Here is a 23,643-nt window from a genome sequence, read left to right as displayed (position 1 = left end):
GAAAAGCAGTCAACAATGAAAGGTAGCTGAGTCTTCTAAAAGTCAAAGATACCAGTAGGAGTCAACCAACTTGGGTGTGGAATTAAGTCACATCTGCCCTCACTAATTTTTTAAGCTTCATACATACTGATTTCGTAGCAAGGTGAGGAAGGGATGGCTATGTACATTACACATTGAATTTTTGTTCATGTTCACCTGCCCTCCTGATTGGTCATCAGTCTTTCATTCTTCCTGCAGCCACCAGGGCAGCTGAGATTTCTAGCTGAACCTGAAAGACGGCATTTTAGAACTGTTGTCTCTCTTCTTGCCGGACAGGCAATCACAGACTCCTACAGCATAGAAATAAGCCCTTTGGTCCAACTCACCCATGCTGACCAAGATGCCTTCCTGAGCTGATCCAATTTGCCTATATTTGCCCCAAATGAGTGTAAATATTTCTTCGTCATGAATCTGTCCAAAGTCTCCTCTAAATATTGTAATTGTACCTTTACTACCACTTCTTCTGGCAGTTTATTCCATAGAGCTTTCCATATTTATCTTGGAAAAACTAAGGTCCTATACATCCCAACTCTTGTACACTTGTGTCTTGTACAATGAAGGCAGGCATGCCGTGCACCTTCTTCACTACCTTGCCTACCTCTGTGGCCACTAAATACTTGTACCCCCTCGGTCCCTCTGGAACTGTGGTTCACAAACTTTATTGGTAACCCCCTTGACTCCCCGTCCACATCCCCTGTGTCCCTCTCTCCCTTTCCAGTCATTACATAAAAACAATAAAAATTTTGATTTACGATGTACAGTGAAATAAGATAGAAACTGCAGATTCAAACCAATGACAAATAATTGCAAAAATTATGCAAATCTATTTAACGCTACGAATTAGATTATTTCTTTATCACAGTAAAAATAATTTTAGAGTGTGCATTCATAACCCAACTATTCACGACCTCTTTGCTTTCTCACCTTTCAACAAGATGGATGGGCTTGATGCAGTGATATCGGCTTCTCAACGTCAGGCTGAATGTCACTCAGCTGCAGTCTCATATTCCCACGTTCAGTAATTTGCGGTCTGTTTCATTGTTCTGAAAGAAGTTGGGCGACTGTATTGAAACTGCACTCCACTGATGTTGGAAAAGCAACAAAGAACATCTTGACCTTTTTCTACAGTGCAGAATAGTGTTCAGAGATTTCTTCCTGCAGCCGAAAGTCCTGAGAACCTGGGCGTCAGCTCAGTCATTTTGTAGCGAGATCAGTTCTTCCTTCCTGTTAATTCCTTATTCCAAGTGTTCAGGAACGGATTTATTACACAATCTGGAACTTGGATTAAGAGAAGATCCTGAAATCTCTCTGACATGTCTTTTTGCAGCTCAGCCAGGTGGGCACAGTGCATTTGAAGATCATCGTCTGGTATTCTTTCCTTCTCTTTCAATTCAGAGAGGCTTGGAAATTGGAAAAAGTCATGGCAACCTATGTTGTATTGAAATAGGGTTAACTTGGACAGAAATGAGGAGTCAACTAATTTGACCTTGATAAGATACACATCATTTCCTTACAATTGGAGAATGATTTCATTAAACTTTGCAAATAATTCTGACAATTAAGTAACGTCATGCTTAATATTCTTACTGAATGAAGCATTTGAGTCTTCAAAGAATTTTATCACAGTTTCAAAAAGCGCATAGAAGTCTCTCAGTCAGTTTCTTTTTTGAGAGCTGTCTGACTTCTGTGTGCAACAGCAAGCATTCAGGCTATTCATCACTCTCAATACAAAGCCCTCGAGATAGTCAAGAATTGAGAGCATGGGACTTGATGTTATTTACTACTCTGATAACAGTATTTAATGATTTATGCAGCCTACCATTTAGGTTTTCTGTGACAAGGTATTGTCTGTGAGTTACACAGTGAATGGTAAATATGATAGATACAGCTTTTTTCAGGAAAGTAATAACCCCGTGGTTGCCTCCTGTGATTGATGGTGCCCCCATCTATTGCACAAGCAAGAATGTCCTTCTCTTTGAAAAATTGATCAACAACCTGAAATACTGACTCCCCCTTCAAACCTGTTTCTAGCGCCCTTGTAAATAACAACTCTTGAGCCATGCTTTCCTCTTTTATGAAGCAAACATAACCAAGTAGCAAAGATTTGTTGCTTGACAAAGTTAATTCATCCAACTGCAGAGCAAATTCTGTTGTCCTAAGTACATTGCACAATGTGTCTTCCACATTCTCAGACATTTCATCTCTTCGTCTTTGAACAGAGTTGTTGCTGAGCGGAATCACTTTAGTTATTTAGTCTGGTGACTTAGAACTGTTCTCAGAACCTGCCTTACTGCTGGCAGAATCAGTTCTTCTCCAATTGTATGTTGCCTTCAATATTTACCAATGTGCAATGAAGTGTTTTGTAGTGAAGTGCTGGCAAACATGTTTTGAAATGTTTTCTGTTTCTGAAAGTTTTTACAAAGTAACTGAAAATAGGCCAAGTTCTTGTTTGCTTTATTAGAGTGTATTCAGTTCAAATGTTCAAAGAACCTGGACAGTTTCATTGCCTCATTTGGAAAAAAAGACTTTTTAACATTGTCTGCTATTGGTTGCTTGGTGCTGGTATAAATCCATACTTCAGATACTTCACACCATACTGTCTACTGTTCTTCATTTGGTCTGCTTCTGACATTTTTGTTATGAATTAATGACCACAGTCAATCACCCATTGTTTAAGTCCAACCTCAGGCGCATGATCAATAAAGGGGAAGGTTATGATATCGTCAGAGCTCAGGCAAAACCTCACTCTCTGCCTGAAGGTATAGAAAGTGGGGCAGCAATATCTCACTTGGCCCATGATCGAGAAATACAGTCAAGACCATTTGAAAGGGCGGATTCTGAACTTTACCCCATTGAATTCGAGAGTCTAATTCACAAGAATTATGTCACTGCATGATTAGAGAATGGGAATCATACTAGCTAACACGATACAACAGTAGTGAATGGCAATATTGTGTGGGCTTTGTCTGGAAATAACCTGATTTCTTCTGTCCAGGTTTCTCATGATATGCCAAATGCAGAAGTGTCACACTACTTTTCAACAAATACAACATGCTTTGAGCAAAGTATAAAAGAACAGTGGGTTAGCAAGAGATGAGGTGATGATTGTGATTATATATGAGGAACTGACGATCAAGTGCTTCTAACTAGTAAGTCATTTATTAAATTAAGCCTGTAATCCTCAGCTGCCCTCCTTGCTACTGAGCACCCCCCATCGCCCTCTTTATCTTTATTGCCCCTCAGAAACTCCCACCACCCCGGGAGACAATATCAGCCGCCATGGGAACTACTGCTCCAGAACATAGAACAGTACAGCTCGGTGCAGGCATTTTGGCCCACAATGTTGTGTCGATCTTTTAACCTACTCTAAAATAAATGTAATGCTTCCCTCCTGCATAGCCCATTTTTCTTTCATCCATGTGCCTATCTGTGTGTCTCTTAAATGTCACTAATGTATCTGCCTCTACCAGCACCCTTAGTCCTACACTCCACTTTTGACTTACAATATCCTCCATGGATCTGGCCCTTCATTATGTCTTGGTTTAACTTCCGAAAGTGCATCAGCTTGCTCTTGTCTAAGTTAAATTTAATCTGCCATTCCTTGGCCCACCTTCCCAGATGATCATTGAAATCATAATATAAATGGGGACCCAATACAGATTTCTGACCCTGTCACACAATGCTAGTTGTAGGCTTCCAGGCCTAAAGGCAGACCACACTTAACTCCTTCCTCCGCAACTACTTAGTATACAATCCTGGGTCTTGTGTGATTTCACTTTCTGGGCCACTCTACCAAGCAGGACCGAATCAAAAGCCTTGCCTAAGTCTATCTAGACAGTGTTTTCTGTTCTGCTGTTACCAATCCTCTTCAAAAAAAAAACTCAAATCGCGTGTGAGACGCATGATTTCTCAAGCTCAACGCCATGCTGAGAATCCCTAACTTCCTTGTCTTTCCAACTGCAGACAGTTCCTGTATCTCAGAATACCCTCCAGTTAACCTCACAGTTAGGCTCACTGGCCTGTAGTTCTCTGGTTTGTCTTTGCAGCCCTTCTGAAAGGCACAACACGAGTCATCTTCCCATACTGGAGACCATGGCTAAGGAGGATACCACAAGGCCCAGCTTGCTTGCTGCAACAATACACTGCAATTTACCTGCGAGGCAAGAATTGCCGAGAGTGAAATGAAGTTTGAAAAATACTAACACGGATTTAACTTGGGAATTAAAGTATCACAGTGGCCCAGTATATGTTTTATCCGTTGAAAATACTGGGAAGTTGAAATGTGCGGTAATGTAATAGGAACCCAGATTTGTACATGCCTAAAAGTTAATGTAATGTGATTGTAGTACTGAGTAGTAACCCCAAGTGGCAATCCTAACATAGGAAATTGTCGAACAGAACTTTACAAATCATCATAGTTGTAACATTCAAACTGATGTTTTGGCGTATCGAGAAAGGAGCCTCACATATTAATGTCTATACATTGCTTTAGTCAAAATCAGATGGCTAGTCCTTCATATCATTTGCCATGAGAGCTGAGAGGATCTTAGTTGCAGTGTGGAGACGTGCAACCTTTTGCACTATGTCTCTGTCAGACTGTTCGTGCTCTTGAGGGGAGGAGGCATCCAATTTGAGGAAAATAAGGCAACAATAGTGATATTTAGTAGCTTTCCCCCTACAAACCTCAGACTTTAGATACAACACTGAGTCATGTCATCTGCAGAAATTCTCTGACGACTCAGCAATAGTTGGGTGTATAAAGAAAGGATGAATACAGGGCCCTGGTGGAAGACTTTGTCAAATGGTGCAAGCTGAATCATCTGCAGCTCAACATCAGTAAGACAAAGGAGATGGTGATGGACTTTAGGAAGACTAAGCCTGCACTGTTTCCTGTTAATATTGATGGTGAGAACGTGGATGTGGTGAGGACCTACATGTACCTGGGGGTGCACCTGGATGACAATCTGAGTGGAGCACCAATACAGAGGCTGTGTACAAGAAGGGCCAGAGTCGCCTCTATTTCCTGAAGAGACTGAGGTCCTTTGGAGTATGCAGGCCTCTCCTACCAGTCTGTTGTCACCAGTACAATCTTCTGTGCAGTGGTGTGCTGGAGCAATGGCATCAACAGGGGTGATGCCAACAGGCTCAATAAACTGATTGAAGGCTGGCTCTGTTATAGGAGTCAAACTGGACACACTGGAGGCTGAAAGGCCTACGGAAAATCCTGGCAGTTCGGGACAATGCTTCTCAGCCACTTCATGCCACCTTGGCTGAACAGGGGAGTACTTTTAGTAAGACAACTGTGCCGCTCCAAAGGGCACTATCTGAGGTCATTCTTACTCTCAGCCATTGGGCTCTATAATGAGTCAACCTATAGCCAAGGAAATGATGACTCCCTCCTGTTAGACCTTTTGCGGTAACTTATTTTTCTACTTTCTTACTTTTCTTCTAATACTTGTATATCTGTGCATTTGTAATGCTGTAATTTTCTTTGGGATCAATAAAGTATCTATCTAGCTATGTAATGTTTTCCCCTTTTATCATTCCATTGTCATTTCTGGGTCTAAATCCAATTACACAGTTGGAATTTCTTCACCATGAGATTGCAGCAGTTCACCGCCATCTTCCCCAAGGTCCAGGAGATTGTGAAACAAATGCTGGTTTCACCAAAAGACTGGCATGGTAGCATAGTGGCTAGTGTAACACTTCACAGCACCATTATCAGGGATCAGTTCTCACCACTGTCTGTAAGGAGTTTATTCATGATTGTGTGGGCTTCAGCAGGGAGCTCCAGTTTCATCCCACATTCCAGAGACGTTCAGGTTAGTAAGTTAGAAACTTAGAAAACCTACAGCACAATACAGGCCCTTCAGCCCACAAAGCTGTGCCAGAAGTGTCCTTACCTTAGAAATTACCTAGGGTTACCCATAGCCCTCTATTATTTTCAGCTCCATATACCCATCCAGGAATCTTTTAAAAGACCCTATCATATCCGCCTCCACCACCGTCACTGGCAGCCCATTCCACGCACTCACCACTCTGTGCATAAAAAAAACTTAACGCTGACATCTCCTCTGTACCTACTTCCCAGCACCTTAAAACTGTGCCCTCTCGTGCTATCCATTTCAGCCCTGGGGAAGAAGCCTCTGACTATCCACACGATCAATGCCTCTCATCATCTTATACACCTTTATCAGGTCACTTCTCATCCTCTGTCACTCCAAGGAGAAAAAGCCGAGTTCACTCAACCTATTCTCATAAGGCATGCTCCCCAATCCAGGCAACATCCTTGTAAATATCCTCTTCACCCTTTCTATGGTTTCCACATCCTTCCTGTAGTGAGGCGACCAGAACTGAGCACAGTACTCCAAGTGGGGTCTGACCAGGATCCTATATAGCTGCAACATTACCTCTCGGCTCCTAAACTCAATCCCACGATTGATGAAGATCAATGCACCATATGCCTTCTTAACCACAGAGTCAACCTGCACAGCAGCTTTGAGTATCCTATAGACTCAGATCCCAAGATCCCTCTGATCCTCCACACTGCCAAGAGTCTTACCATTAATCCTATATTCTGCCATCATATTTGACCTATCAAAATGAACCACCTCACACTTATCTGGGTTTAACTCCCTTTGCCACTTCTCAGCTCAGTTTTGCATCCTATTGATGTCCTGCTGTAACCTCTGACAGCCCTCCACACTATTCACAACACCCCCAACCTTTGTGTCATCAGCAAATTTACTAACCCATCCCTCCACTTCCTCATCCAGGTGATTTATAAAAATCACAAAGAGTAGGGGTCCCAGAACAGATCCCTGAGGCACAGCACTGGTCACTGGCCTCCATGCAGAATATGACTCGTCAACAACCACTCTTTGCCTTCTGTGGGGAAGCCAGTTCTGGATCCATAAAGCAAGGTCCCTTTGGTTCCCATGCCTCCTTACTTTCTCAATCAGCCTTGCGTGGGTACCTTATCAAATGCCTTGCTGAAATCCATATATACTACATCTACTGCTCTGCCTTCATCAATGTGTTCAGTCACATCCTCAAAAAATTCAATCAGGGTGGTAAGGCACAACCTGCCTTTCACAAGGCCATTCTGACTATTCCTAATCATATTATGCCTCTTCAAATGTTCATAGATCCTGCTTCTCAGAATCTTCTCCATCAACTTACCAACCACTGAAGTAAGAATCACTGGTCTATAATTTCCTGGGCTACCTCTACTCCCTTTCTTGAATAAGGGAACAACATCCGCAACCCTCCAATCCTCTGGAACTTCTCCCATCCCCATTGATGATAGGATCATAGGATCATCACCAGAGGCTCAGCAATCTCCTCCCTCGCCTCCCACAGTAGCCTGGGGTACATCTCATCCGGTCCCGGTGACTTATCCAACTTGATGCTTTCCAAAAGCTCCAGCACATCCTCTTTCTTAATATCTACATGCTCAAGCTTTTTAGTCTACTGTGAGTCATTCCTACAATCACCAAGATCCTTTTCTGTAGTGAATACTGAAGCGAAGTATTCATTATGTACCTCTGCTATCTCCTCCGGTTCCATACACACTTTTCCACTGTCACATTTGATTCGTCCTATTCTCTCACATCTTATCCTCGTGCTCTTCACATACTTGTAGAATTTCTTGAGGTTTTCCTGAATCTTGTCCACCAAGGCCCTTTCATGGCCTCTTCTGGCTCTCCTAATTTCATTCATAAGCTCCTTCCTGCTAGCCTTATAATCTTCTAGATCTCTATCATTACCTATTTTTTGAACCTTTCTTAAGATCTTCTTTTCTTCTTGATTAGATTTACAACAGCCTTTGTACACAACACACATAAAAATTGCTGGTGAACGCAGCAGGCCAGGCAGCATCTCTAGGAAGAGTCCTGACGAAGGGTCTCAGCCTGAAACGTCGACTGCACCTCTTCCTAGAGATGCTGCCTGGCCTGCTGCGTTCACCAGCAATTTTTATGTGTGTTGCTTGAATTTCCAGCATCTGCAGAATTCCTGTTGTTAGCCTTTGTACACCACAGTTCCTGCACCCTACCATCCTTTCCATTTCATTGGAATGTACCTATGCAGAACTCCACACAAATATCCCTTGAACATTTGCTACATTTCTTCCATACAATTCCCTGAGAACATCTGTTCCCAATTTATGTTTCCAAGTTCCTGCCTGATAGCCTCATATTTCCCCTTACCCTCAGGCTTTCCTAACTTGTCTGTTCCTATCCCTCTCCAAGGCTCTGGTAAAGAAGATAAAATTGTGATCACTATCTCCAAAATGCTCTCCCACTAAGAAACCTGACACCTGACCAGGTTCATTTTCCAATAACAGATCAAGTACAGCCTTCCTGAACACACGTAACAAACTCCACCCCATCTAAACTCCTCACTCTAGAGACATGCCATTTGATATTTGGAAAGCTGTGGGAATGCTGTGTTGGTGCTAGATGCATGGTGACACTTGCAGTCTATCTCCAGTACATTGTCAAACTGTGTTGGTCATTGATGCAAATGGCACATTTCATTGTATGTTTCAATGCACAGTATATACGACAAATAAAGCTCATATTTAATCTTTAATGATAATTCATAAATTCTACTTTTGAGAAAATCTTAACTGCATTAAGTAATTTAAGTTTAAAAATAGTATTCTTTGTGCCATTGCAAAAATCTAATTTATTCCTCAGCACTGAAATTAATGAACTCAACAGCTATAATGATTTGGATGTTTTATTATCTGCCCTTAAGTTATTAGTTTTCCAAGGGATTAGCTGATTACATGGTATTTTGCCAAATTGTTGCAGACATTTTAGAAGGACTGACTACCAAAGGAAGATTCAGAACAATATATTTTTTATGTAAGTTTTATGTCAGTGTTAGTCTAATGAACATGTGTTAAATTTGTGAGAACTTGGTGATCACAGCTCTGCTTTACTAGTCAGACTTGCTGTACACAAGGCAGAACCCACAACTTGGACCTACTGTAACTGTGACAACTCAGGATGAGTGACAACTGATAATTGATCTCACTGTGCATGAGAAATTTCAATTAGAGGACACAAAAAAAAATCTTTTGAAGGATAGTTTGTGGAAACTTTGCAGTCAAAAATGCTCAGAGCTTAATACATTTTAAATAAAGAAAAAAACAACTCTAGCATGTCATAAAGCCATAGCACGAGTAGTGAGGTTGGAATTGAAGTGATTTGGGCAACGGTGTAGTAGATCATTGACTCAGTGGAAGCTCTGCAATTATTTTATACATTATTTTTAGTAGCTATAATTGAATCTAGAATCTATTTTTGAATCTCAAACACAGGTGGATTTAAATTATGATTTCTTCCCCCTACCAATTTATGTTAAAGTGGCAATGCACAATGAACTAAAGTGTTCAGTGGGAGAGGGATGGACGGTTCAGTATTGTTGTTCAGTAATCAATGATATACATTTACATTCTTATATCTATATTAATAAATTCATATTTTTTCTCTGAAGAGAATTGTACTATCTTAATTTTGATACATCAATCGCATCTTCCAAAGGTTCACTTATTACCAAAATATGCAACTCTGAAATTCTTCTTCTCCAGATAGCCACGAAACCAGGAAAGAAAAGAACAGTAGCATGATCATCAACCCCAAATCCCCCCCTCCCCCACACACACAAAGAACAAACAAAACCAGAACAGGCACATCAACCTCTAAATTCCCCGCACCTGCACACAAAGAATGAGAAAGGTCAAGTGAAAAATTTAGAATATAAAACAACTAGAAGGCTGTAAAAAGTCTATAGTCATATCGAAAACACAAAAATCCTGGGTAATGTTCTCCAGGGACAGCAGCAGGCCTTTCACTCTCTGGCAGCAGAGCGACCCCACCAGCGATCAAAAGGCAGTCTCCCCTCTCCATCACAGAACAATCCCACCAGTGATCAAAAGGCAGTCTCCCGTCTCCAGTAGCAGAGCGACCCCACCAGCGTCAAAAGGCAGTCTCCCCTCTCCATCACAGAACAATCCCACTAGTGATCAAAAGGCAGTCTCCCGTCTCCAGTAGCAGAGTGATCCCATCAGCAATCAAAAGGCAGTCTCCCGTCTCCATCACAGAACAATCCCACCAGCGATCAAAAGGCAGTCTCCCGTCTCCAGTAGCAGAGTGATCCCACCAGCGATCAAAAGGCAGTCTCCCCTCTCCATCGCAGAACAATCCCACCAGTGATCAAAAGGCAGTCTCCCGTCTCCAGTAGCAGAGTGATCCCACCAGCGATCAAAAGGCAGTCTCCCGTCTCCATCACAGAACAATCCCACCAGCGATCAAAAGGCAGTCTCCCGTCTCCAGTAGCAGAGTGATCCCACCAGCGATCAAAAGGCAGTCTCCCCTCTCCATCACAGAACAATCCCACCAGTGATCAAAAGGCAGTCTCCCGTCTCCAGTAGCAGAGTGATCCCACCAGCGATCAAAAGGTGGTCTCCCCTCTCCATCGCAGAACAATCCCACTAGTGATCAAAAGGCAGTCTCCCGTCTCCAGTAGCAGAGTGATCCCACCAGCGATCAAAAGGTGGTCTCCCCTCTCCATCGCAGAACAATCCCACTAGTGATCAAAAGGCAGTCTCCCGTCTCCAGTAGCAGAGTGATCCCACCAGCGATCAAAAGGTAGTCTCCCCTCTCCAGTAGCAGAGCCATCCCATCGGCAATCAAAAGGCAGTCTCCCCTCTTCCGTAACAAAGTGATCCCACTGGCGATCAAAAGGCAGTCTCCCATCTCCAGTAGTAGAGCAATCCCACTGGTGATCAAAAGACAGTCTCCCCTCTCTGGTAGCAGAGCCATCCTACTGGTGATCAAAAGGCAGTCTTCCCCCTCTTCCGTAACAAAGTGATCCCACCAGTGATCAAAGGCAGTCTCCCCTCTCCAGAAGCAGAGCGATCCCACCAGTAATCAAAAGGCAGTCTTCCCTTTCCATGGCAAGATGATCTCACCGGCGATCAAAAGGCAGGCAGCTAGCTTTCACCTTCCGCATTCGCTTCATTCATTCAAAAACCAATTTAAGTGTGTGACGTGTTAAATTTGCTTTATGTATCTTTGTTCAAAATGTGTAAATCAATGAACTGCAATATTTCTGCAAACCATCCTTCAAAAGATTGTTTTTGTCCTCCCAAGTTGAGATAGCTCCCATGCACGAGGAGATCAAACAAATACATTTACTATTTTATTCCACAACATAATCATTGAAGCGCTTCCTTGAATGTCTTCTATATCTTTAGAGATTTTTTTCCATGAAGACCATGGTAGTCCATAAAAAAATTGAAATTTATTTGGTGGTTTTGCTCTGATCTATGATGCTGTGTTGAATTAGGATTGTACAGTCTCTAACTAAATTACTCGTGCTATATCACCTCTACTGCGGTCACGACTGAACTGAGCATTACTCTGCATTTTACTCCAAAACTTCTAAATATTATCCACGCTCTTTTAGTCCCTTTCTTTTGTACACCACGTTTTCACCTGCCATCTCCTCAAGAGATTGGAAGAAAGCAAAAAATTGACTGAGGAAATAAAAATAGGTAAAGAGAGAGAAAGAAAGAAGGCAAAGGTAAAGAGGCTGCAATCTCTGGATTGTTGTCAAGCCACAGGAGTTGAGAAGAGGCTCTAACTGAAATTTATAAAAATCTGATCATTACACACTCTTGTTGCCTGCAGGATGTTTGAAACCATTCAGCCTGTTGAGTTTATGCTAAGTCATGGAGTAATCCCTTTCTCTTATTCATTTTCACTCTGACCTTGTCTCTCTCACTTGGCACCCCCCCCCCCCCACCACCATCCCCACCCCTGATTTCCTGATTCTCCTAAAACCCACCTACGCTAAGGGCAAACAGTAATCAATTAGCCCACCAGCCAGCATGTCTTTGGATGTGGGAGGACACCCATGTGGTTACAGCAAGAATGTGCAAATCCTTCGCAGACCGCACTGGAGGTCAGGATCGAATTTGGCTGACTAGAGCTGAGGAACTCTTCTTTAAAGGGCAATGAAAGAGAATCTTGAAATACTTCTAATATAGATTCCGGTTAAGCACGGAAGGGAAAAAGAAGGTGGAGTTGACGTTATAGTCAGATCAGTCCAAATTGTGGGATTGGCTTGAGAAGGTGCCTGTTTTCAACAACACAGTGTGTCACAGTCTCTCTGGGGTCTCTTTTCCATTTCCATAGGTCATTGCAGATTGGCCCTTGATAGTGACGGCTTTTCCTTGAGCATTTTACATGTGGAGGAGCATCAGACAGAGCTGCACTGGATAACAGAATCTGTAATTTAACATCACTACGTTTAAAACTTAAAGATATGCACACTTGTGGATTCCACAGCCAGCATTACATGCAAAACGAATTGCGGTCAAGCAAGAGGAAAGATACTTGTGTGCTGTCGGTTTTGAAGATTTTTTTTTCTACTTTGCCACAATACATAACTGTGTAAGCAGTGGGGAGGAGTTCAGGTACATGATGTATTTCTCGTAGTAGTTTTTGTGCAACATCAGAGGAACATGCAAGTGTAAACTCAAGTTGCAGGTTTAGAATCTTTAGTTGAGCAATGCCTGTGGTCCAGACTGAGTCGTATCTGCAGTCCAGACCTGTATTAAATAACTGATTCAGTCTAAGACCAGCGTTAATTAATATTTGTACGAATCAGTAACAAATTCACCTACTAGGGTAACTTTTGTGATTTCAGCCAACAGAAACTTTGGGTTGCAGACAGTTCTGTGAGCCCATGGTAAGCTGAGGACTGTTTATATTTAAAGAACACTGCTGCTGCTGAGAGTAAAATAATTTGGGACAATTCCTGTGGTCTGGATTTTCTTTAGTCTGGCACCAGTCAAGTTCCAAGGGTGCCAGACTAGGTTTTCTCCATATAGTTTGCAATTCTCAATTATGATGGTAACATTTTGTAACTTACCAGCTTAAATCATTTATCTTCTTGGTGATAATTAGTGGAAACCTCTGAATTTGCTTGAACTATGAACATTTTAATATAAAGATGACATATAAATATCATGGTGTTCAAGGGAGTTCCTCTCACTGCACCCCATCACTGAGGAAAGCAAATATACGTAGCTAAGAGCATCCAAATCAAATTTGCACCTATTTCCATAGAACCAAAGGTCCATATTAGTGTGATTATATTTACTTCTCACAGTACAGCAATGCAGCTCAGGAACCAACGTCAGAACACGATGTTGTATTGAACTAATTAAACTAGTAATTAAATGCCCAACTAAACTAATCCCTTCTGCCTACACAATGTTCCTCCATTTTCTGCACATTCATATGCCCTTCTAAGAACCTCCTATAAATGCTTCCACTACCACCCCAGCAGTGCATTCCAGATACCCACCACTGTGTATAAAAATCTTGCCCCACAATCTTGTTTGAACCTAAACCCTGTCAGCCTAAGTACATGCCCTCTAGTATCAGACATTTGTATCTTGGGGGAAAAGATAGCAACTGTTTACCGCATCTATGCCTCTCATAATCTTACAATTTACTGTAAGGTCTCCCCTCAACCTGCACTGATCCAGGAAAACAACCCTCGATTGTCTAACCTCTCCTCGTAGCACATATCCCCTAATCCAAGCAGCATCCAGGTAAACCTCTTCTGCACACTCACTAAAGCCTTAGCATCTCTCTTATAATGATGTAACTGGCACTGAATGCAGTCTCTACTACTGCAATGAGGCCATGGACTGACAGGTTGAAGGAGCAACACCTTATAGTCAGTCTGGATAGCCTCCAACCTGATGACATGAACATCGATTTATCCAGCTTCCAGTAATTGCCCTTGCCCTCCCCCTCCTTCTCCACTCCCCATTCCCATTTCCCTCTCTCACCTTATCTCCTTAACTGCCCATCACCTTCCTCTGGTGCTCCTCCCCCTTCCCTTTCTTCTGTGGCCTTCTGTCCTCTCCTTTCAGATTTCTTTATCTCTTTCACCAATCAACTTCCCAGCTCTTTCTTTCACCCCTCCTCCAGTCCCAGTTTCACCTACCACCTTGTACTTCTTCCTCCCCTCCCCCCACCTTCTTGCTCTGACTCCTCTCTTTCCAGCCCTGATGAAGGGTCTTGGCCTGAAGCATCGACTGTTTACTCTTTTCCATAGATGCTGCCTGGCCTGCTGAGTTCCTCCGGCATTTTGTGTGTGTTACTCTTTTGGTTCTGACTTTCTCTGCCCCCCCCCCATTGTCCAACAATATCTTGTTGTTTATCCATCGATTTTTTCAATTGATTATAATTCTTGTTTGGATACAGTTATGTGGCATTAGCAGTCTTAGTCATCTCAGGGGAGCAGGCACATATACTTGTAATCCTGGGTGGTGATAGTCAGCATGCTATCATGCCAGGAGGGGGTAAGTGGAGAGAGGACAGTTCACAGCACAGCCCAGACCAGTCTTGGCTCCACACAGACCTGCATCTGCTTTCTCAATGGATGATGATCAAGATGAGTAATCTTACTATTTTCGATAATAATTTTATTACCATAGCCAGTAAATCAAAGATATCACCAGTGCTTGACCGACTCAGCACAGAATAGACATTGAGTCTGGGAGCATTCTAGTTTACACTAAAACACTAGAACACCACAGCACAGTACAGGCCCTTCGGCCCTCGATGTTGTGCTGACCCAAAAAATGGTTCTAAACCCACACTACCCCATAACCCACTATTTTTCTTTCATCCATGTGCCTGTCCAAGAGGCTCTTAAATACCCCTAATGTTTTAGCCTCCACCACCATCCCTGGCAAGTCATTCCAGGCACCCACAACCCTCTGTCTAAAAAAAACTTACCCCTGATGTCTCCCCTAAACTTCCCTCCCTTAACTTTGTATACATGCCCTCTGGTGTTTGCTATTCGTGCCCTGGGAAACAGGTACTGGCTATTCACCTTATCTATGCCTCTCATAATTTTGTAGACCTCTATCAAGTCCCCTCTCATCCTCTACACTCCAAAGAGAAAAGTCCCAGCTCTGCTAACCTTGCCTCATAAGACTCGTTTTCCAATCCAGGCAACATCCTGGTAAATTTCCTCTGCACTGTCTCTATAGCTTCCACATCCTTCCTATAATGAGGAGACCAGAACTGAACACAATACTCTCAGTGTGGTCTCACCAGAGATTTGTAGAGTTGCAACATGACCTCTCTACTCTTGAACTCAATCCCCCTATTAATGAAGCCTAGCATCCCATAGGCCTTCTTAATTATCCTGTCAACCTGTGCAGCAACCTTGAGGGATGTTTGTATGATTCAGTACCACACTAGGCATTGTAGTTAACACTGTCTGCTATTTTACAAGAAATAGCCAGAAGCAAGTATTTAAATGTTTTAAAGAACAATATAGCATACACTCACCCTGGCATGAGTATAAATCATGGTTGCACAACCCTGACAGGGTTCTGTATAGTGCATTCCAACACAACACGTTGATTTCAACACAAGCTCGCTAACTCAGCAGAAGATTTTAATTGTCAAAATTCAGTTCAGCAAATTCTAACATTACTTTGAAATCTATTAAGCAGTAAAGTTGTTTGCATTTGTTATTAAAACTTTTTTTCTTTTCTTTTTTTTTAGGATAGAATAAAAGACACAACAGTAAGAATCTTTTTTTATTATTATAATAGAATATATTTACTATTTTAATTTCTTTATAATCCTGCTTCAGAATGGCGCAGTAATTCCCTGATTGTATCCACTTGTCAAACATCTGCGGCATTGACAGCACAATTAGCTATTTCGCTTTTCCGATGTTGTAAATTTCACTTTTTTCTTCAATTGTTGGTACTGTAACATATATAATAGTATATAAAAATTGCATTATACGTGGACAAGTGAGCATGAGTAATGAAGATGAAATTTAATCTCTGGCTTTGTACGGCATCTGCAAATTTCTTGAATTCTGCCTCACAGTTTAAATTGCCCGAAATCTGCACACTTAGCTTCTCTCCCCCCACCCCTTTTAAGAGAGCAGCATTTCAATTGATAACATTGTGTAAAGTCTGTGCCTCTGTGGGTCATATGTTTATGTTAAGAGGAAAACTTCATGATTGTCGGTGATTGTGACATTGCAGATACTTGGCAGCCAGTTTCAGTGGCCAGGAATTTGCCAAGGATTAATGATGAGGTCATTAGCAGGAAACTATAACAAGGAGGTTTGCCATCATCTTGGTGCATGCAACAAACAGTTGAATTCCCTGCTCTATGTTTTGCTTTTATATCCTTCCTCCGTGTATTTGGTGAATTGAGGAGAGTTCAAAATACAGTGGATTCTGCTTAATTGGGACACATTAGGACCAGTACATTTGGCCCAATTAAATGGCTGCCTCAATTAGCTGAAGTTTCATTGAAATGGTTAAAAAGGTATAAAAAAGACAAACTACTGTTTAACTGCGTAACACATTATGTGTTTAAATGAAATACAGAACAAAGTATAACAATATCAACACTACTACAGTACTATAAAACAGTGTATTAGTTCCTAAGGCAGGTTTGGTGGTTGTCCATCGTGTCTGATGATGATAGGAAACCTACATGGGAGAGTCTTTAAAGTGAAAAAGCCATTGCACTGGAATATTTCCACTCTCTGGACCTCAGAAGTCTGGGTCTAGTGGACCGAAGGTCGTCACAACTGGGATCTTCCTTAGTTGCAGTGGGTGATTGTGCCTTTTTCTGTGCCTCGTTGTGCCCTTTGCTGTCCACAGAGCATTGCAGAACTGCCTTCCTGGCCGTTGGATCAGACTGTAGATCTCATCCATCCAGCCTGCCAGTGCTGACTTTGCAAGCTAGGACAGGCATGTCCCTATCTCTCCAGGGTATGAGGCTCACCTGGTTTAGCCCACCTGTCAAAGTGGTGTACCAGGGTGTGGCTGCTGTCACATGCCAACAGCGACTTGGAGCCACAGGTGAGAGCTGAATGTACACGGCCGTGTTCTTTAGATTGACTAAGTTAACAAAATCAGCGCAGTCACCTAGTGTAGATAATCGACTGCCTTCATGCAATTTTTGATGATTTTCCATTGTAACATTCAAGATGATTGCTGATACCTTCAAATTCTTCGTAGGTCCTAACTTGATGAAGTAGTGAAATTGTTTCCTTTTCACTCCCTACCATTCCTGGCATCTCCAAGCCTGAATACCTGAATCCACAGTGAGCGAAACAGTTCTGAATTGGTCTTACTCCTTATTTCTCACCAAACATCCGTGACAAAATTCACTGCTTTTCAAACACAAGCACTCACAACTGACACTATTTTAAAAACTGTTCGTTGTAAGCATGGTGCAGTGTCTAACCACCACACAAGTGCATGCACCCGATGCTAGTTAGAAGCTGTTTGGCAACAGTCTCCTGTCTCAATTAAGCAGCACGGTGTCCAAAGTAAACAAAGGGAATCCTGGCTATTTTCTCGATTAGTTTTTGTTCTTTAAAGAGTTGTCTCAAGTAAGCGTCTGTTGGGCACGTGGCTAAGTGGTTAAGGCATTCGTCTAGTGATCTGAAGGTTGCTAGTTCGAGCCTCAGCTGTGGCAGCGTGTTTGTGTCCTTGAGCAAGGACATTGCTCTAGTGTCTGTGCGAGGAGTGGTGCCCCACAGGGACTTCCAGTCTGCGCCTTGTAAGGCATAAAAATGCCCAACACAGGCCTCTCATGGTCTGAGTCGACGTTCCCTCCCCTCCCCCTCCCTCTGATTAACTGAAATCCAGTGTATTTAGATACAGCAGGTAAAAAACCCTTCAGCCCATCAAGTCCATACTGGTGATCAATCCCCACCCCTCCCCAACCCACTTACATTAGCCTACATTTCAGTCCGATTTTGCGTTCTCCACACATTGTTATCAATTCCCCAGATTCTAACTCTCACCTACACACCAGAGGATAATTTACAGTGGCCAATTGCTTGACCAACCCACATGTTTTTGTGATGTGGAAGGACCGCAAGCATCCGGAGGTAACCAGCTCAGACTTCAGATATCAGCAGAGGGGCAGCACAGTTAGTGTAACACTATTACAGCACCAGCGACAGGGACTCAATTCTCACCTCTGCCTGTAAGGAGTTTGTTCGCTCTCCCTCTGACCTGCGAGTTTCCTCCCAGGTGCTCCTGCTTCCTTCCACTTTCCAAAGACGTATAGGTTTGTAGGTTAATTGGTCACGTGGGTGTAATTGGGTGGCGCGAGCTCGTTGAGCTGGAAAGGGGCCTGTTACTTACTGTGCTGTATCTCTGAATCAAATCTAGATCAAACTCAAGTCTCTGGTGCAGCGGCAGCAGCTCTACTAGCTTCATAGCTGTGCCACCAGAAAATTATTCTGCTTTGCCAATATTTCTGTTGCAAAAGAAATTCCTGAAGGTGTTGCCACTTAAATTTGTAGCAAGGTTTTAGCAACATTCAAAGCCATCATTTACTATATGACAGTCTTTTTGGCCCGTAGCATAATTTGTCATTCCCTCAGATAATTCAAATTCCATCACATTTCATTAGAAAACAAGTTTACGATAAATTGTCTCCATTAATTTTGTGTTTAATTCTTTATTTTGTTCTTAAAATGTTTAGAATATTAGTTTAAAATTTTGCATTGTTTTTCATGGGTGCAGCCTGTAGGAATTCTTCAATGTGATTAGGTACTTGTCCTGTTGATAACCTGAATTGCAGAATCACACCTGAGATCCCCAAAGCGGAGACCAGGATGAAATTCACATAGTGAAAAAGGAAATCCACGTTACAAAATCTCTGAACCATGGAGGCATGAGATCGCAGATGCTGGAATTCTGGAACAACGCACAAAAACGTTGGACAAACTCGACAGGTCAGGCAGCATCTGTGAAGAGAAATGGACAGTTGACATTTTAGACAAGACCCAAAACGTTAGCTGTCAATTTCCCTCTGAGTGTGCTGCCTGACCTGCTGAGTTCCTCCTACACCTTTGTGTGTTGATCACTTAACTTCTGTGTGAGCTGCTATTCCTTGCTGATGACTACAGAATTGTAGTCTCGGTGTCTTTAGAGACATGGATTGCAAGGGACGAGACCACTGTTTAAATTTTGCAGAGGTCAGGTTATTGATGAAGGTCACTATAGCATCCTGGTACTTACTTCTGAATTGAAGGCAGTAAGTCAATTTGTCAAGCACTTCTGACATTGTAAGGCGTGATGTCTAGGATGACCGCTGTTTTACTTAGTATGAATTGACCCAAAATACACATTGAAATGTTATGGCATCTAATTCATTGTTTTTGAGGGTTTTTTTTTGTTGTGGTGGTGCTTATCTCAGTAGTACAATGGAACTAGAAAGGGACCTTGGGCTTTTGGTTTTGTTGTTGCTTTTGTTCATAGAAGTTTGTGTGTGTGGAAGTACTATAGGTTGATGTGGATGGTACTGTCTTTTGATTTGAACCTGTTAGTTTGGAAATAGTGTTTGCCCAAACACTTGTGACTGATATTTCCAATGAAATGATTCTCGGCAGACTAGGTGACAGTATTATTTATAAATAGTTACAAGTGATCAGTAATCAATACTAATCAATAAGCTTCAAGACCTTGGCCTCAATACCTCCTTGTGCAGTCGGATCCTTGATTTCCTCACTTGCAGACCCCAGTCAGTTCGGACTGGCAACAATAACTCCTCCACAATCTCCAGCAGCACACGTGCACCACAAGGCTGTGTGCTTAGCTCCCTGCTCTACTCACTTCACACTTATGACTGCAAGGCTAAGCACAGCTCCAATGGCATTATTTAAATTTGCTGATGGCACCACTGTTGTTGGCTGAATCAAAGGTGGTGACAAATCAGCATACAGGAGGGAGATTGACAATCAGGCTGAATGGTGCCACAACAACAACCTCTCACACAGTGTCAGCAAGACCAAGAAGCTGATTGTTGACTTCAGGAGGAGGAAGTCAGAGGTCCATGAGCCAGTCCTCTTCAGGGGATCAGAGATGGACAGGGTCAGCAGCTTTAAATTCCCTGGCATTATCATTTCAGAGGACCTGTCCTGGGCATGGCACTTAAGTGCAATTATGAAGAAAGGGCAAACGTGCCTTTACTTCCGTAGAAGTGCGAATATTTGGCATGTCACTAAAACTTTGACAAACTTCGATAGATGTGTAGAAGGTGGTAAAGGAGTCTCAGACTCACACCATCAGGTTCAGGAACAGTTATTACCCCTCAGTCATCAGACTCCTGAACCAATGGGACAATTTTACTCAACTTCACTTGCCCCATCACTGATCTGTTCCCACAACCTATCGACTCACTTTCAAGGACTCTTCATCTCATTTATTTATTAATTTTTTTTCTTTTGTATTTGCATAGTTTGCTGTCCTTTGCAATTTGAGTGCTTCTCCATCTTGTTGGGTGCGGTCTTTCATTGATTCTATTCTGGTTCTTGGATTTGTTGAGTCTGCCCACAAGGAAACGAATCTCAAAGTTGTATGTAGTGGCATATGTGTACTTTGCTAATAAGCTTACTTTGAAATCTGAACTTTGCAAGTTTTTCCAGCACCATTTTACCCCTCAATCCCCAATCTGATTCCTTAAGCTAACATGGAAGGGACCAATGTGAAGGGTATTGTTAAGCACTGGGTGAGAATTGTATCTCCGAGTATGCAGAAATGTCAGTTTATCGAAAAGAATAAACCATTTGTTACAAGCTTACTAGGTACAACTTGGGTCCACCTGTTATTCTCTGCATGTATCAGATCAAAGTGCTGTCTTCCACAACTATAGAGTAACAACACAGAACAACTATTGGATGTTTCACTTTGCATGTACATGGGTTATAAGCAGCAGTGATAAATAAACATTACTTCTCCACCTGACGAATGATTAAAGTCTGAAATCAAGTAGTCCACATAAAATGAAGGAGACTATGCCCTATCAATAGCAACCCTAAGGTGTTCCAATAACTACTGCCCCTAATCATCAGTGCTGTCAAAGGACACTTCCTCACCAATGTCCAGTATAGTATTGGTCTGGACCACATGGCTGCAGGCCTCATCACAGCATTGTGCAAATGCGGTCCTTTGAGGGGAATTCCACTGATTGGGTGAGAGTCATGCATATTTTAAAAACTTTTAGTTAATTTTATATCTTTGCATTGTACTGCTGCCACAAGAAAATTTTCACATCGTATAAGTCAATGATAATAAATATGGTTCCGAATCAGATTAAAAAGCCTTGGGAAAACACTCTACTTGTTGGCTTTGTTCTTTGCACAAAATAAAATGGTTATTATTGTTGGGGATAAGTCATCATAACCCAGGACAAAGTTCTACGTTCCTCAAATGTCACATGTTATATCAAAAACGGGGACGTCTTCTGAGCAATAGTTAATTCCTTTTGTAACGTCTCAGAAAGTGAAACAGTGCTTATTTGCATCTAACAAGACTTGCACATTATTCAGACACAGACATTCATTATGCAAATATGTCAGGCAATTAGATTTTCCAACAAGAGAGAGTCCAATCACCTACCAATGAACATCTCTGACATTACCATTAACAAATAGCCCATTATTAACCTCCTCTGAGTCACCATTGACCAGAAACTTAATGGAACCAGCCATACAAATAACAAACAAGAGAAAATCTGCCAGATGCTGGAAATCCAAGCAACACACACACACACAATCAATGCTGGAGGAACTCAGCAGGCCAGGCAACATCAATGAAAAAGAGTACAGCCGACATTTTGGGCTGAGACCCTTCAGCAGGACAGGACTCGGCCTGAAATGTCTGCTGTACTCTTTTCCATGGTTGCTGCCTGGCCTGCTGAGTTCTGCCAGCATTGTGTGTGTGTGTGTGTTGCAGCCATACAAATACTGTGCCAGTAAGAGCGGGGTATCCTGTGGTGAGTGACTTTTCTTCTCACATTTCTAAAACTTTCCACTGTAGACAAGGCACAATTCACTGGTCTGATGGAATACTTTCCACTTGCCTGGATAAGAGCAGCCCCAAAATCCTCTAAGAAGCTCAGAATAAAGCAGCCCACTTGATCTGTGCCACAACAACCTTTCATTTCCCCTGCCATCCGTGTACAATGACTGCAGTGTGTATCGACAAAATGCACTGCAGTTGACTAGTCAGGTTATTCCAAGAGTATCTCCCAGACCTATGATATCATTACAAAAGGCAGGGGCACCAGACTCATGGGAACGCCAACCACTTGTGAGTTCTCCTCAAAGCTGTGCACCATCCTGACTTGGAAACATATATTTGTTCCATTGGATTTATTTCAACCTCACACTGGAACTCACTACCTGATAGCACTGTGGGAACAGCTTCAGCAGAAGAACTATAGCAGATCAAGCTCTTTAAGCATTTATTTTATATTAAAGAATTGTTTTAACAGTGTATAAATCCTTTGCTTTTATAAAACTGCTATCCCTGAGGCCGCTTAGATAAAATAACTAATATTAAGAATTCCCTACCTCAAGAGTATCTTAAGTAGTTCTTATTTACTGCTTTAGTGGAATGCAAAACCTTTCATAATATAATTTTAAAGAAATAACAGTAGTAAGACAATCTTCCCAAAGCCACACATTTCCAGTATCTCTTAGAACTGCAATTGAATGGGAGTAGTTAATGACAAATATCTATTGATCTTCCAACTGGCACATGAGAATTCTAAATACTTCCGGAACAAATGTAAATTACTTGCCCAATGTGAGTTCAACAAGGTTATCAAAAGCCCTTTCTACGAAATGCCAGCATCCTGGTAAACCTCTTTTGCGTCCTCTAAAGCTTACAGACACTTCCTATAATGAGGCAACCAGAAATGAACACAATACTGCAAGTGCGTTCTAACTAGAGCCACAACATAAATTGTGACACTTGAACTTAATCCCCCGACTAACGAAGGCCAATACACCATACCACCGTATCAACTTGTTCTGCAACTTTAAGGGACCTGTGAATATAAGATCCCTCTGTTCCTTAATTAATCCTGTATTCTGCCTTCCAAGTTTAAACTTCCAAAGTGAGTCACTTCACACTTCTGGATTGAACAGCACCTGCCACTTTTCAGCCCAGCTCTGCATCTTATCAGTGCCCCATTATAACCGACGACAACCTTCTACACTATCTACAACATCACCAACCTTCATGTCATCTGCAAACTTACTAACCCACCTTTCCACTTCCACTTCCACTTCCACATCACTTATAAAAATCGTAGAGCAGGGATCCCTGCAGGACGCCACTGGTCAGTGACCTTCAGGCAGAGTACACTCCATCAACTACCACTCTCTGCCTTTTGTGGGCAAGTCAATTCTGAATTCATGCAGCCAAATGACCTTGTATCCCATGCCCGTGGCTTTCTGAATGAGCCTGCCACGGGGAACCTTGTCAAGTGCCTTACTAAAATCCATTTACACCACATCCGCTGCTTTACCTTCATCAATATGTTTTGTCACTTCCTTAAAGAATTCAGTCAGGCCTGTGAGGCCTGATCTGCCCCTCACAAAGCCATACTGACTATCCCTAATCAGACTATGCTTCTCCAGATGCTGGTAAATTCTATCTCTAAGAATACTCTCCAATAGATTGCCCACCACTGATGTAGGACTCATTAG

At 42.2% G+C, this 23,643-nt stretch overlaps 1 protein-coding gene across 7 annotated transcripts in view; it reads left to right on the top strand.

The window, feature by feature from the left end:
* sobpa (sine oculis binding protein homolog (Drosophila) a) overlaps positions 1-23,643 on the top strand; it is a 320,652-nt gene that overhangs the window by 237,682 nt on the left and 59,327 nt on the right. For 5 of the 7 annotated variants that reach the window (XM_063040814.1, XM_063040815.1, XM_063040811.1 and 2 more), the window contains one exon: positions 15,657-15,677. The exons of the other annotated variants lie outside the window; for them this stretch is intronic. In XM_063040814.1, coding sequence (XP_062896884.1) covers positions 15,657-15,677 — 21 coding nt within the window. The remainder of the gene's footprint in view (positions 1-15,656; positions 15,678-23,643) is intronic. 7 annotated transcript variants of the gene reach the window in all.

The sequence above is a fragment of the Mobula hypostoma genome, chromosome 2 (assembly GCF_963921235.1).
Source record: "Mobula hypostoma chromosome 2, sMobHyp1.1, whole genome shotgun sequence".
NCBI lineage: Eukaryota > Metazoa > Chordata > Chondrichthyes > Myliobatiformes > Myliobatidae > Mobula > Mobula hypostoma.
Note: the sequence above shows the minus strand (reverse complement) of the source record. Positions and strands in the feature narration are given on the sequence as shown.